The sequence below is a fragment of the Pan troglodytes genome, chromosome 13, assembly GCF_028858775.2.
Source record: "Pan troglodytes isolate AG18354 chromosome 13, NHGRI_mPanTro3-v2.0_pri, whole genome shotgun sequence".
NCBI classification, from domain to species: Eukaryota; Metazoa; Chordata; class Mammalia; order Primates; family Hominidae; genus Pan; species Pan troglodytes.
In genome coordinates, this window is record NC_072411.2 from 19829436 (window position 1) to 19845006 (window position 15571).

Genomic DNA, 15571 nt, shown 5'->3' on the forward strand with positions numbered 1-15571 from the left:
GGATCCTGACTGATGCCATTGTTGTTTAAACATTGATATTCCCCGAAGTAAACCAGGAATGGAAAACTAAATGCCTCCTGTTCTCACCTATAAGTGGGAGCTAAGCTATGGGTGTGCAAAGGCATACAGACATACGTATAACGGACATTGGAGACTCAGAAGGGGGAGCGAGGGATGGAGAGAGGATAAAAAATCTACATATTGGGTACAATGTATACTACTCGGGTGATGGGTGCATGAAAATCTCAGACTCCACTCCTGTACAATTCATCTGGGCAACCAAAATCCACTTGTACCCCCAAAGCTACTGAAATTTTAAAAATATATTAAATATTGATATTTTGTTTTGTCATGGGTTACAATAATCTTGATGTTTTTAATATTGCATTAAAATTATTTATCTTAATTGGAGAGTTTTTTTGCACTCTCTTACATTTTGCACCTTACCCTAGTCCAGGCTCTGCATAGAGACTAGAAGGAACCTCCTTGTGGGAAGAAAAGAATCTCCATTTACCTGCGGAAGTGGATGGAGGGAGACAGTGGGCAGGGAAGCAACAAGGCCCGATCATGAAAGGCCAGTCCACCAGGTTTGGGACTTGGAGGTGATTGTGTAAGTGCCAGGAGACATGGAGGTTTACTAAGCAAGCAGCTAAGAGTGATGACTATGATTTGATGGCAATCGGACTTCCTTTGCCCCATCCCTCCCGGAATGGGAACACGGGAGAGTTAATCAGGAAAACCCTAACTGAGCCCCTGGTCCCCTGCAGCTGCTGGCAAACCCCCATTAACCACTGGCTTCTCACCCAGTGGAAACAATTACTTGCTGTTTGAGGGTTTGGACCATGGGGTCCCTAACTTGGCAGCCCCATTAGTCCAGGGATATGAAAGAAGGTAGCTGGCAGTAAGGACTAGTTAGCCAGCTTCACAAACACAAATCCCACAGGCAAGCTCCCACGGCTGGCCCTCCGGTCCTGCAGCTCGGCGTGGAAAGCACCTACTCCTCTCTGCCAGCCTCCCCACATGCACCAGGCTGGGCAGTGGCCTTGCTTGTTCATTTCCGCAAGAAGCCCCCATCATGAGTTACTGAGCAGCAGAAACAGAGTAAGACACAGGCCCTCTGCTGTGATGCAAGTTCCTCCTTCTACATCCAGACCTCCCAACATGGGTGATAACTATAGTGCAGAAGCTGTGAAGTGTCCGCCCACAGGGTGGCCAGCCAAGCAAAGGGTGCAACCTGTGGCCAGGGGCCAATCAAGGGCTCAGGCAAACACCACACATGGCACATGGTGCCACCAACTCAAGGCATGAGGACATGAGGCATGCATAGTGCCAGACCTGCCATCCTGCAGGAGTTGCAGGAAGCACCTCGAGAGAGAAGCCAGGCCCCTCACGTATTTGTAGGAAAGCTCTTGAGCTTGACTCGGGATTTCTGCCACACCACTGGGGAGCTTCTTGTTCTCTGATGCCAGTCACCTGGGCCTGTCAGAGGCTGTCATGCTAGCTGCTGGGCTAGCTCACTCACGGGGAGCCAGACGAGAGCCCTATGCCTGCCTCTCTTAGAAAGTGGCTGTTTGGAGAAAGTGAAGAAGAGATGGGCAGTGGCTTCTAGAAGCTCTGCCACCGGACTGGGAGATTTTTTGGGTAGAGAGCATCTCATTCCCAGCACCTACATAGGGTTAGCATACAGCTGTGCACTGACTACATGGATGATGGATGGGTGGGTGGATGGATGGATGGATGTATGGATGGATGGATGGATGGATGGATGGATGGATAGACAGGTGGATGGATAGATAAATGAATGGATGGATAGATGGATGGATGAGTGGATGCTCTAGCTAATATATCCAGGATGCTATGGGAGAGCTGGGATACAGCCCTGGAAAGTGATCTGCTCTAACTGCCTGACAGAGAGGTGGGAATCTATATGCTTGCTCTGTCTCCCATCATGTTTACCATGTTCAGACCCCTCACTTTGAACTCTCAGAAGACCTGAGAAGCAGAGAAGACTGACTGGGAGGCTATTCTCAGTAGAGTTGTTAACCAGCCATGAGACCCTGGACTGGTCACTTCATTTGTCTTAGCCTCAGTCTCCTCTACTGAGGGGAGATGGGGATGTTATAATTGTATGTCCAGTGACCACAGTCCTTGCAGAAATCCACTGGGAAGGAGCACAGGAGCTATCTGTAATTCCACATGCTGGTGAGTGTGGGGGCTGGCGTGTCACTACAAATGAGGGAAAGAATGGCTGCCAACGCCCTTCAGAAAGAATCGAGTGGTATTACAATGTTAAGTTGTTGCTGCTGCATGTGCAGTTATCTGCATCTGTCATTCCAGAATACCATTATTTGGGGTCTTTGAGGCAACTCAGGGACCCTCCTAACTTCCAGCGCCTGCCCTGAGATGTTTCTTCTCCCCAGTCCCTCCCTCCCCCATCATTCAACACTCAGCCCTGGACACCTCCCATCCCCATGTGACCCCACCCCAAATACAAACTCCAAACACACTTCAAAGAGAGTCAGCCATGAAGTTTATTATGTGTGTTGGAGGCAGGGAGTTGGGAAAAGCAGAACCAATCAATGGCATAAAGCTCTTCTATCTTTCTACTGAGAGGCAAGAAGGGCTCAAACACCCCCAAGAGTGTTCTGAGCCAGATACACAACCATTGCAATTGACACTGTTGTGTCCCCATAGGTACAGCACACCACACACACACACACACACACACTCCATCCCACACACAAATATCCTTCCCACAATACATCCCTCCTGTCACACACATAAGTCACATCTCCCTCCATGTATGTGCATGCCATATGCACACCAATGCACACAGCCCAACACACGTGTAGAGAGAAAGTCTCCAGAAAACCCTTCCCCGAGGCAAGCTCACCTCCAGGACTGTGATTGTGTTTCCCTCCCTGCCAGAATGGCCTCCTCCTGGTCCCCTCCAAAGAGCTGGAGGCATCTGCACCGCTTTGTTTCTCCTCTCCTGGCTTTACCCTGGGCTCAGTGGCTCTCTGGAGTGATGTCGGCTCCCTGTTCTGGGTGGCATATCCCCTGCCCTGGGCCCTGGTCTGGCTCCTGTCTTTTACAGAGTTCATGTGGGACTGGGCCTTATCTCAGGACATTTTGTACCCCAGGGCCCGGCACTGCGTTCAGTGTAGATGTAGGCACTTAATAATTGTTTGGAGAATGAATATGGAACCAAGGGATTTCCAAAGTGTGTGAGTTTTTTCTGCTCAGCCTCATTGCAAGCTCCCTAAGGAGCTTAATGACCATACTTACATGACAAACCCCAACTGATGGGCCACCACCTCCTGGAAGCCCTCCTGACCACCCCAGCCCTTCTCAGGACCTCTCATTTCCACATAGAGGTTCCCTGTGCCCAGATCAGCCATCGGGTCAGCCCTTCCCCAAGTATCCATAGAGTGGATCAAGACACACTGCAGCACCTCTGTCGTGCAAAAAGGAAGGGCTTTATGGCCACACAAACCTGGGCTGCAACTCAGCCTCCACCACCTCTTAGCTGTGGAGCTGGAGCACAGCTGAGTTAACTTCTGAAGTCTCGGGGCCCTCGCCTGTGAGATGGGAAGAATAACACCCATTTTGCAGGACTTCAGGGAGTTTTAAATGAGGGCATGCGAGTCACAGGCACCTCTCAGTAGGTACCTGACAAACAGGAGTGAGTACTATTGTTGTTACCATTGACAATTACTATTCTTGTTACCAACCAGACTGAAAGAGAGTGACAACCATTCCCCCCACCACAGTGCTGGGCACACAGTGGACACCCAGTAATCAGGTTTTATGTGAAACGTGTGGCAAAGCTGGCTTTCACAATCTGCAGGCCACCAGACAGCTCCCACTGGACTCCATGCCCTTGAGCAGCATCTGGGTTTCCCACGTATGCCTCATGGAGCTGGGAAAGAAAACAGAAACCAGCCTTCCAAGGCTTGTAAGCTCCATATTGATCCCGTGGAGGCAGGGCAGGTCTTGAAAGAGGGCTGCAGCTTGGACTGCATGCTCTCAATGTACCCTCCTGAATGGGCTCTGCTGAGCACACCCCCCTACCCAACCCCGACCTCAGAGCTTTAGTGGGATTAGCAGGCATTCTTGCTATGCATAGCAAGAGGCCCTGAACCACTGGGCTGTGTATGCCAATTTGAAATCAGGCTGCGATGGAGTTGGGCCGTCAATGGGAGTTTGCATATTCATGTGGCAGAGCCCTGAGACTTAGTCACAGCTCCAGGCCCAATTACTCAGGGGCTTATTAGCCTGGGATTTAACAAGGGACCCCCAACAGGATCTGCACAGTCATCAGTCTTAAGTTGCACAAGCATTCCCAGCACGTACTGGGACCTGCGAGGACCAGTGTTAAAGTAGGTGAGAGACCAAGGCATGAACAGTGGAAAGGGCACTGGGTTGAATTCTGGCTGTGACATATATAACCACCATTGAAAACGGCCTCTCACTTCCTCATCTGTGAAATGGGTACAATTATCACTCATCTTCACCTCACAGGGTTACTGAAAGGACTGTAGACATGTTTGGAAAATGCCCTTGGTGTCTCCTAACACACAGGCATGCTCATAAATGCCAGCTACTGACACTAAAATCCTGCCCTTTCTCACTCCAAGAAGTCTCAGTTTGATGATTCCTGAAATGTATCGGCTCAGGAGAAAATGAAGAGATCCCTCATCATTATCTCAATACCACCACCACATACTAACCCCAGGTCTCAAGCACTTACTCTGTATCTCATACTCTTATGACATCTCATTAATTCTCCCAATTACCCATGTGGTAGGAGGACTGATCCCATTTTATAGATGGGGGAAAAAGAGGTTCAGCAAGTTAAATAATCTGTTAAATTATTGCGGAGCTAGTTCATGGTAAAGGTGGATTTGAATCCACCAAGTTCAAAGACCATAGCTGAGTTCCTCCAAACATCAGTAGCTTAGACAAGTAGCCAGGTGGTGTAGTTGGCAAAGTGACTCTTTCAAAATAAATGTTTAAATGCTGATGACAACTAACTTTCATGGAACACTTCCCGGTGACATCGCTGACATCCATTAGCTCATTCACTCTTCACATTAGTCTTGTAGAATAGGCAGCATTTTACAGAAAAGGAAACCCTGTACCAGGTGCAGTTGTTCGTGCCTGTAATCCCAACAACTTAGGAGACCAAGGTGGGAGGATTGCTTAAGGCTAGGAGTTCAAGGCCAGCTTAGGCAACATAGCAAGATTTCATCTCTACAAAAAGAAGAAGAGGAAACCATGGCTCAGAGAGGTTCTATGACAAGCCTCAGATAACCAGCAGGCTGGTAGGGAAGACAGAGAATTGGATTACTAAAAGCAGGACCTTTGACGTCAGATAGACCTGGGCTTCAATCTTCAGGCTCTCCTTTGCTGTGTGACCTTCAGCAAATCACTAGCCCTCCCCGTGCCTCAGTTTTGATCCTCTCACAGCGTGACCGAGAGAACTGTTGAGATATTTAACTTGCTGCATCTCACTTTACTCCATTGTTGAGATTAAGCAAGATAACACAGATAAAGGACTCAACTCAAATTTTTTAAATGGTTAAAATCACTTTTTGTCTCCTCTCTTTACTCTGCATTGTGACCTGGTTGATTTTAAAGGGCTGGGCTATTTTGGTGCACTCCGCTGCTGCCCACTGCTCAGTCTGGTTGCAGGGCACACGTCAGATGACCAGTGTGGCCTGGCATCCTGGTGTCTGCGTCAGTCTCTTCAGCTGGCCTGGAGTTACCACGCATTGGAGCGGAACATCCCACCCTTCCCTGTCTCCTTCCCCCACCATCAGGCACAGTGCAGCAGGGAAGAGGCATCAGAGCCCTGCCCCGGACACAGGAACTGGAAGTAAAGAGAGAAAAGAAGAGGGAAACAGAGCCATTCTGCAAAACTCAGGCCTGGGGACCTGGGGACACAGCTGAGGAGCCAAGTGGGAGCTGAGTTCCTGGGCAAGCAGACACACACCATCAAGAAGCACAGCTCTACCAATCCCAGTCGCCCAAGAGCCAAATCAAGGGTAGCACTCTTCCTAGGAAATCCTGGGGATGGTCAGGGTGCCTGCGTCCGGCTGCCTCCACCCTCCCTCGGATATAATTGCATCTTTAACAAGGCTTCAACATAGGCAGCAGCCAGGTGTGTAGTGTGGGGTGGCGGGTAGATACCTCATTCTCCAAGCATACTGGGCTCCTCCCTAACTGGAGCCACCCCACACACACCACACACATACAACCCCCAGGAGTGCCCTTCCTTCTCCCTGTGCCAACAGAGGCAACACTGGACCGGCTGGAGTCAATCTTTCTTTAATTTACTCAGTTCTAGAAGAGGGGCTACTGAGTATAGGAAATATACCACAAGGTAGAAATCAAGGGCAGAATCATCTGTACATTGGATAAAGACCTTGTTTATACTGATTTGGAAATAAAGTAGGACTTTCCCACATGAGGGCAGAACCCATAAGTGAAAGAGGAAGCTATCAGCAGACTCTTCCTCCACTAGACCAGGGAATGCTGGAAGCAGCTCACAGACCCAGTGGTGGAAGATTTGTTCCTCCTATTAAAGGTCATCATCAACAGTACAATGAATGCACCTCGGTCAAAAGAAACAGGGGCTCTACGTGCACCGCTGAGTTGTCCGAGAGTAAGCATGAAGGGGGACCCAGGTGTGGAGCAGTGTTTAGAATTTTACACTCTGCGTGTTCAGAGCCACACATATGGGCATTCTAAAAGTCTGAAAGAATACAAGTCAAGCTGTTAACAAATTGTCTCTGGGGAAGGAGATTGCAGTAAGGGAGAGGGAATTTTTGCTGTTTTATATTTCTCTATGTTGTTTGGATTTTTTGCTACTGCATATCATGTCAACAATTTTTCAAAAGATGTTTTTCGTTTCAAGAAAATGAAAGAATCCTCACAGCAAAAGCACCAACCAAGGGACCCCACTGGAAATGAGGCTACTGCCCAAGAAGCTCCAGAATACAGAGGGTCATCCCCAAGGCCCCAAGGGGGAGGCTAAAGCAGCCCAGAAGCTGCAGTATGGCAGTGGTCATAAGCTTGTGTCAGCTAGAAGGTTTTGGTCATTCCTAAAGATGTAACCAGGGACCCAAAGATTGTAATAAATGCACCTTTACATATATCTGCCCCCTTTCACCCCAACCTTAAAAACTCGGGGCTAGGGGTGACAGTGGGGGATAGATGGAGACTCATTGGTTAGAAAGCAGTGATTCAGCTTGCTGGGACAACCCCCTATGATCCCATTGTGAAGTCAAAATGTTTTCAAGATTTACCTTCTCAAGATCCCCCAGGATGCCTCCATCCCTCTATCCATCCATTCTGAAACTATTTATTGAGCACCTACTGTGTGCCAGGCACCATTAGAAGTGCTGGGGGCAGAGAATATTCCCTGGTGGCCCACACAGACACCAGGTAGCGCCCTTGTGAAGCCTACAGTCCATGGGGAAGACAGACCACCTGACACAGGATTACAACAGTGTCATAACTGCCATGCAGAGAAGCTCTCAGCAGGGTTCTCTGGCCCCCAGGGTGGGGAGAAGAGAAGCCATGGAGCACCAGGGCTGTGGGGGGACTACTGGAAATCATGTGCCAGCTGAGCCCTGAAAGAGTGAGAGCTAACCTGGAGAAGAGGGTTCCAGGTAGAGGAAAGAGCATGACTGGCACACAGAACAGTAAGAAAGGGAGAGCAAGAAGCCAGGAACCAATGGATTGCAATGTTAGGAAAGGGGGGCACTTCCTTTCAAGGCCTCCAGAAAAACCCCTGGGCACTGGCTGCACCCACAGAGTGCTTGATGGGGAATCCTGTTTCTAGAAATGCACCCTCATTGTGGTTTGTCTTTTAAGGTCTCGCCTCCCTGCTCCACCCATATTCCCTAAAGGGCCTGGGCTCTGGGGTCACACAGACCTTGGCACCAGTCCCGGCCCTTACTTTGGGGAAGTCACTTCACCTCTCTGAATCTCAGTTTCCTCATCTGTAAAATGGGACTAATAGTCAGACCGACTTCACAGGGGTGTTGGGAGGACACAATGTGCCCTAGCACCAATTCCTAACACGTGATGAGGTCTTTAAAAATCAAAATTCAGCTTTTTATGCTTTGCCAGGAGAGGTAAGTATTGAGCAGATGACAGACCCATGCGGCTCATAACACTATTCCATGTACTGGTGTGTATTTTTGAAATTAGTAGGATAAAATGCTTTAAACTACTTCTCATATTATGTGCTGCAACTGCTGCTATGCTCTATGCTCCTTCATGGAGGGGAATTCGAATATAGCAATAACAAGAGACCAAAACATTCCCCCAAAATTCCTCTTTTCCATCTGCCTAGTCTGTCCCCCCTGATACTCAGAGGGGCCCCAGAGAGACCCCGCCCCACCGGGCCCATCCTGATACTGAGTTGGCACCAATGCCAACATCAGTCTCCAAAATCAGGTGTAAGAAGAAAACCTGGGAACTTTAGCTTTATTTATTTTCAGTCTGAAAAAGGTAAGAGGAATCATGCATTATAAATTCTTAAAACGTAAACTGAAACTGTGCACTCCAAGAATTAAAGTACTCAGGCTCACCTGTGACTCAGAAAAGAATATCTCTTCAGGCCTAAGATTCTGGGAAATGGCAAGCTGAAGGGAAACGGCCCTTGAATTAACCCTAGTCTTTTTTGCTCCAATGAAAAGAAACTGGTTTCCAAACTTGGTTAGCCAGCTGGAACATAGATACTGACTTGAATGTGCAGGTCCTTTGATGAACATAAATACAAAAAGATGGAACAATGTAAAAGTGTAGATTGACAATGGTATACAAAAATTATTCGTAAGTTAAGTAAATATATTGGTTGTGAGTGCTCAAAAACTGTTTAACCAGTAGAACTGTATGATCAGAGAAGTCTGGAGCAATGAGTCTGTGCAGTGGCCCCTCTGGTGGCATCACAGCCTGATGCAGAGGGGGACCTGGATGTTTTGTCTGGGGTGCCCAAAAGGGCCATCTGCTCACACAGATAGGAGAGAAAGGTAGCAGAAGGCGTAACTTCTATCGGGATTTCCGGGGCCAGGTGTGTATCTCATGCACTTAGGCAGTCCTGAATGATAGTCGCAGAGATGCTGGCTTTGGGAATGGGGAAGTGCTCTCCCACCAATCAGAGGTAGCCAATGCTCACTTCACTAAACTACACCTGCAGGATGGCCCCCCTCCCCAGTGCCACCCAGAGGAGAAAAGGGAGAGCTGTTCTAAGAGAAAGTGGTCAGCAGGCCCTGAGGAGAGGGGACTGGAGGGGAGGGGAGTTGCTGGTCAAGACAGACAGGTCCGAATGGAGCATTTGGAGTTGGTGTCGTAAGGCCCCAATGGGCCATCAGCACTGGCTAGGCTTTTCAGCCAAATTCCTCAGGAGTGGGAACCTCTGTCTGGGGTGCTCTCTGGGGGGGGGCTGCCTGGGCCAAAGAAGCTGGCTGTTCTCATCTGACCCTCTGGAGGATGCTGCTGTGTCCTATATCAGAGGAAGGGGTGGGAAGGGTGCCCCACCTATGTGCTCTCCTCTCAAAGGCCTGAGAACCCTGGGAGTTGGACCTGCCCCTTCTGTGCAAGCAAACAGAGGCAAAGTCTGTAGGTCTGAGTTCAAGTTGCAGCTCAGACTCTTATAAGCTTTGTGCACTTGTGCAAGTCATGGACCTCTCTAAGCCTCAGTTTCTCTGCCTCCCAAATGGGCAGAATAATATCTCTCCAACTTCTGGGATGATGCCAGTATGATAATCCCAAACCAAGAACATAATTAGAAAAGGAACCCAAAAGCAATTAGGAAATTAAACTAATATGTTATGATTATAATTGATAGTAAGTCCCTACTCAACTGGAGACAAGGGTAAGTGTCTGGCGCAAAGGGTTTCTTGCATTCCACATGCACCCCAAGACTGATGGCACCATGACAGTGACAATGGTGGGAAGCCTCCTCCCCACTCCACCCTGCCCCCTTCCAATAGAGTCCTCTGGACAGATGATGGTGTCATGGACCTCGGTGGGCCATGAGGTGCCTGCCTGGGACCTGGAAGGTGTGCATATGCAGAGAGATTGTTCCTGAGCTTGCTAGCTCCTGCCACGCCGTACCTCCCATCCGCCGCCTCATCAATCCATCATCCTCTTAGCAGCTGACACCTCTGGCAGCACCTCCGGCAGCCCGGGCATTAGAATTGCAAGAAGCCCCGGCTGCACCAGGGAATACAGATGGAGGAATCTCAGATTCAAATTTGTCTAAGTATTGTGAACAGTCAGACCCAGGCAAGGCATCTCCACTGCCCTTCTGCCAAAGGGGAGTGGCAGGGGTTTTGTTAGAAGTACAAATTGCTTCTTAATGCAGAGGATAAAGCTGGGTTCAGGCACCTCCTTAGAAATTCCTCCTGCTCCCAGGAAAGCCACCACTGCATGTCAATTTTAATTTTTGAAATTTAAACTAAGGGCTTTGTGTCTAAGCTCCATCTCATCGGAGGAAGGGGAGGAATAAGTCAAAAAGGATTAGGTGCCCGCTGGGGATTGCAGATCCATAGCAATTAGACTTCATTTGGGTCTCAGACATTTGGTTTTAATCATATTTCTGGATGATACAATCAACAAAGCATCAGAAATTGATACCTATGCAACTGTAGATGGGCCTGACTCTGCCCTTCCCAGTTCCTGGCCTCAGCTGAGTTAGGGATCCACAATCAGCAGGAGTGGGGTAGGGTGGGGAATTGGGGTTGGGATTACTAGGTCTGGAACTGGGCGAGGAGATGGCAGTATGTATATATGTGTTTCCTCCCATTCTCTTTGAGTACTTTATCCCTGGACTCAAAGCAGACATAATCATTGCTCATATTGAAAAGAATGACAATAAAACATTATTCAAACAAAATAAGAGCAAAAAGGAATAGCGACAGCAACAGGACTCAAGGCAGGGGGTATAATTGTCTTTTAAATGGGAATCACAGCTTTCAGCATTCTCCAGGAACTAAAGTCGAGCACAAAGCAATTTGGGGCCAGAAATGCAGCATGAACATTGTCACATACCACACTGACATGGACTTATGAATATAAGTGTGTGTACATGTGTAATGTGGATTACGTGAGGACAATCACAACATTATATCCACATAGGAGATACACACACACACACACACATAATCTCCAGCTTTACACAGATACACACACCCTGGGGTTGCCTTTTTGTGCATACTCACACATTTCTTTTCACACAACCCGTAAAAATGACCTCAGTAAGCACTAACAGGTTGCTGGTAGCTGACTGGTTATTTTGTACATAACTTTGTTGTAACTCAGTGATCTGACAACAAAAAAAAAGTAAAAAGAAAAAAATCAAAACCATGCGGGGTGTTTTCCTAACTTGTGTGTGTGTAGAATGCTGATGGGACACCAAACACACACACTCAGGTTCAGAGCAGGCACCCCAAATCGCATGCATAAGGGAAGGGAAGCCCGCAGGAAAGAGGCGTCCCTCCCCAAGGAATGGTGTCCACCTCACCACACAGCCCTGGGGAAGTTCAGCAAGCTGGATGATCCGTGGAATTGCCTCAGTTTACCAGCTCTCTGGAGAGCGGTGGCCCTGGCGGCTGTGAGTAAACAGGCCTGTGCTTCGTGAACCATCCGCTCGAGTGGGTGTGTGTCTGCCAGGGACTTCTGCACTTCCTTTTAGGAGCCCAACATCCTACAGATCGCTCCCCGGCAAGTGTCACTCACGCCTCCCATTTCCCATAGATGCCTTCTCTTCCCCTTCCTTCCCCAGAAGCCCCTCCCCTCTGACCTCCACCCACAACTCCGGGAGGACTAAGTTGCCCAAGTTGCCCAAGACTGGAGACCCAATCATTCCTCTCCTGCTTTCCTCTAACTCTCCCTGATGCCTTTCCCCGCCTCCTCCCCTCCTCCCAACCCCACCTCCGGCCTCTCCAGCTCAGGGCTGCAGCCTGGGGAGAGCTTCTGGGAAGGGCGGGATGCAGCTCCCATTACCCCATGTCTTTTCGGCAACTTCTGGTGGCAGGGACATAGCAGCGGCTGGGGAGCAGGTCATAGATGGGCCTATCCTGGGCCCAGGTAAGGTCATTATGCCAAGGCGGACATCTGGAGCCCTGGTCCAGGATGTGCCGACATACAGACAACAGAGCGCATAGTCTAAAAACATAATTTAATGCATCGCGGTGAGTCTGAGTCAGGAGGGAATGCGGTGTGGAGAGGTGAATTTTCTGTTTGCTGGAATTCTGCTGTGGGTGGGGTTTTGGCTGATGGACAGGGAAATCTGCACAAGTATTTCGGGTCACAAAGAAGGACGCCCCAGGAAGCCCGCGCTCCCTCTGGCCTACCTCCCTGGCCAGGGCCCGGAGCCCTCCGCTTCTAGGCACTGGGAGGAGGCTGTCTGAGGAGGGCAGGCTCCCGGCCCTGCCTGTCCAGTCTAATCAGGTTTGCAAAGTCTGTGCCGCCGCCTCAAGGGCTCGGGCGTCCCTTCCTCCCTCGCCGGGATGGGGATGGAGACCAGGAGCACAGCCCTGAGCGTGGTGGGTCGCAGACGCACTGAGGCCAGGAGCGGGGCAGGGAGGAGGCAGGGATTTGTCTTTTCCAAAGGAGATGTCAGGAAGTGTTATGAATCGAGAGTGGCCTTTGCCAAGGAGCCGCGCCCGGGCGGAGACCGGGCGGCCTGCAGCCACCCCGCCTCGCACCCCCCGCGCCCCTAATCCGGGTACAGAAGAAAGCCCGAGAACGTGCTGTACTTGTTATTATTGCCTCCGTGAGCCTTCCCGCCATCCAGCTTCACATACACTTCGTCCCCTGAATCCAAGTGCAGCACCACGCTGTTACTGGCGTAGTCGTAGTTCTGGTCGGCGTCCTGTGCAATGGCGCTGGCCCGGACCTGGGGACAAGCGGTGGGAGCAGGTGAGCAGGGGCACCTCTTCCCGCGCCTTTGCTCAGCCCACACCAGGCGCGCCACTCACGGGCCTCCCGCCTGCTGCCTCAGGGTCCACACTCCCACCCCAGCTCCATGCTCTCTCTCCAACTTAGCCAACTCCTTCCAGGTCCCCCCTCCTCCTCGCGCCGACGAGTCTGGGAAAGAGGGAGAGGGGAAGCTTCATGAACACTGACCCAGAGTGGAAGGGTGGGAGCCAGGGGCCAGGGCCAAGAGGAAAGGAGGCTGCAGGGCAAGGGGGCGACCTGGAGAGAACTAAAGAACTGAGGTTTCCGAGAAGCCCACGGAGAGGCAGGCAGGGACGCAAGTGGCCAAGGAGTGTAGTTTAGGTATGGGGGTCTCTGGGCTCTCAAGGCCCAACATTTGGCTCTACGTCCTGGTGAGCTCGGCCTCGGCGCATTGGGAAGCGGAGACACTGTGGCACCGAGGCGCGTTCATTCCCGGGGCTCGCAGGGTAGCCCGCGGGTGGAGAGAAAGGGGGCTGGTCCCCTGGGAGGTTCAGGGCGCGGGCGAGGGTTTACGGGGCCGGTGAGTGTAGGGGTCACTGACCTGCCCGTTCTTGCAGAGGTCCGCCCACATGCTGGTGCCGTCGCCGCCGCGCATGAGGATGTGGTAGGTGAAGAAGTAGATGCCGCGCACCTGGCAGCTGAACTTGCCCGTGGTGGGGTCATAGTGATTGCCGAGGTTGGTGACCACGTCGTCGAACTTCAGCACCTCATAGCCTTCGTGGGGGCTCTTGAGACCCACATAGAAGGCGATCTTGGGGCCGCTGAAGGTGGCGCTCAGCGCACTGGTCACTTCACCCTCGGAATCGCCACCTACCCCGGCCCCGCCGCCCACCACCCCGACGCCGCTGGCCGTGCCCGCCGTCAGTTGCAGCCCTGGCAGCCCGGGCCGCCCCGAGTCGCCCTTTTCTCCCGGAGGACCCCTGGGTCCAGGCGGGCCCGGCTCTCCAGGGGGCCCCCGCGGCCCTGGCTTGCCCGGTCGCCCCGGGTCGCCCTTGGGTCCCTGGATGAAAGGAGGAGGAGGGTTGGCGCTGAGGTCCTGCATGACTTCCAGGGCGGCGGTGCTGGGTCCGGGTGGCTGCGCCTTTGCACCCGCGGGCTCCCCGCCGGGCGCGGCAGTGTAAGGGTCGCAGATCATGCGGCAGGTGCCCATCATCTCATAGTGCGCGGCGCCTCGGGGCGCCGCCTGCAGCAGCAGCGGCACGGCGATGAGCAGCCCGAGCGCCATGGCCAAGAGTACGCCGACGGCCGCCAGGCAGGCACGCCGCCGCCGCTGCCACAGCCGGGAGGCGACCGCCACCAGCTCCTCCTTGCCGCCCGGGGAGGTAATGGTGGGGCGGCGCGGGCGGCCCCGCTCCCCGCGCTCGGGGGCCGGCTCCGCGGGTCCTGGCCGCGCCCCCGACGTGGCGACCCCCAGCCCCGGCCACCCAACTACTTCAGCGAGAGGCGCCGGGACCTCTGCGCCTGGGCCCACCGCGCTGGGGCTGGTCGGGAGAGCCGCGGACGCCTGCGCGCATGACGTGGGGCACACAAGACGAATCCGGCGCCCCGAGGGTCCGGCGCCGGCCAGGGAGTGCTTGCGCTGGCCGGGGAGTCTGCTTGCGGCGTCCGGCGCTGGCTCCGCGGCGCTGCCTCCTGCCAGGCTCCGCTCCGCTGGGTTTAGTGGGGCTCCTCGCGCAGTGAGGGCGCCCTGGCTCCGCGGCGCGCTCTGCTGTGCTCTCTCGCTGTTCGCTGGCTCCCGCGCGGAGGGGGGACCCAGCTACCCTGACGTAAGGAGTCCGGGGCTGAGCGGCGGAGGCGGCGAAGCAGCGCGCGCTGCCATCACTCGGGAGACGGAGCCCTCATGTCATCAGCCTCCTATCTGGCGGCGTCCTCGGCAGAGGCGGTGAAGGCGCGGTTCCCCCTGGCGGCTCCCAGGAGCCACAAGTGGGCGCAGCGGGCGCGGCCCCAAGCCGGGGCACATCAGACACACCCACCCGCGGCCACACTCACGCGCCTCCCACCGATAACACACACAGACACCCACGCACGCAGTGGCGGGGCACACACAGCCACCCCCACATGGCCACGAAAGCAGCTGGAATCCAGGTGTCAGCAGGGCTCCTCTGGGGTCACCTAATCCATCCCCTGGCCTGCAAAGAGGATCAAACCTCAACCCACCGAGTCCAGGAGAGTCCCGTGAGGTCCAGCGGGAAGGAGTTTCTGAAAGCCTTCCTGAGTTATTTCTTCAGAATTGAATAGATCTCGCTTCTGGAAGATCTTTCACAAACCTAGACTAAGGACTCCAGACTCTTAAACAGGCTCCCGTAGAGCACCCCACTAACCTTTGGGGTGACTCTAAAAAGCCCAAGGCTCCCAATACAAGAATATTCGCGGCCGGGCGCAGTGGCTCACTCCTGTAATCCCAACACTTTGGGAGGCCGAGGCGGGCAGATCACCTGAGGTTGGGAGTTTGAGACCAGCCTGACCAACATGATGAAACCCCGTCTATACTAAAAACACAAAATTAACTGGGCATGGTGGTGCATGCCCGTAATCCTAGCTACGCGGAAGGCTGAGGCAGGAGAATCGCTTGAACCAGAGAGGCAGAGGT

General features: G+C 52.6%; 1 protein-coding gene across 1 annotated transcript; it reads right to left on the reverse strand.

Annotated features, from left to right (window-relative positions):
* Window positions 1-2513: 2513 nt before the first annotated feature.
* Window positions 2514-15355, reverse strand: C1QL2 (complement C1q like 2). Its single transcript, XM_009443174.4, has 2 exons — window positions 13523-15355; window positions 2514-12919 (listed from the first exon to the last, which is right to left on the reverse strand). The coding sequence occupies exons 1-2, from the start codon at window positions 14204-14206 to the stop codon at window positions 12740-12742; spliced, it is 864 nt and encodes a 287-aa protein (XP_009441449.1). The 5' UTR covers window positions 14207-15355; the 3' UTR covers window positions 2514-12739.
* Window positions 15356-15571: the final 216 nt, after the last annotated feature.

Coding starts and splice junctions, on each gene's coding strand:
- C1QL2 (XM_009443174.4), bottom strand. CDS start 14,206: ATGGCGCTCGGGCTGCTCATCGCCGTGCCGCTGCTGCTGCAGGCGGCG. Junction 12,920..13,522: donor ACCTCTGCAAGAACGGGCAG/GTCAGTGACCCC, acceptor GCTTGTCCCCAG/GTCCGGGCCAGCGCCATTGC.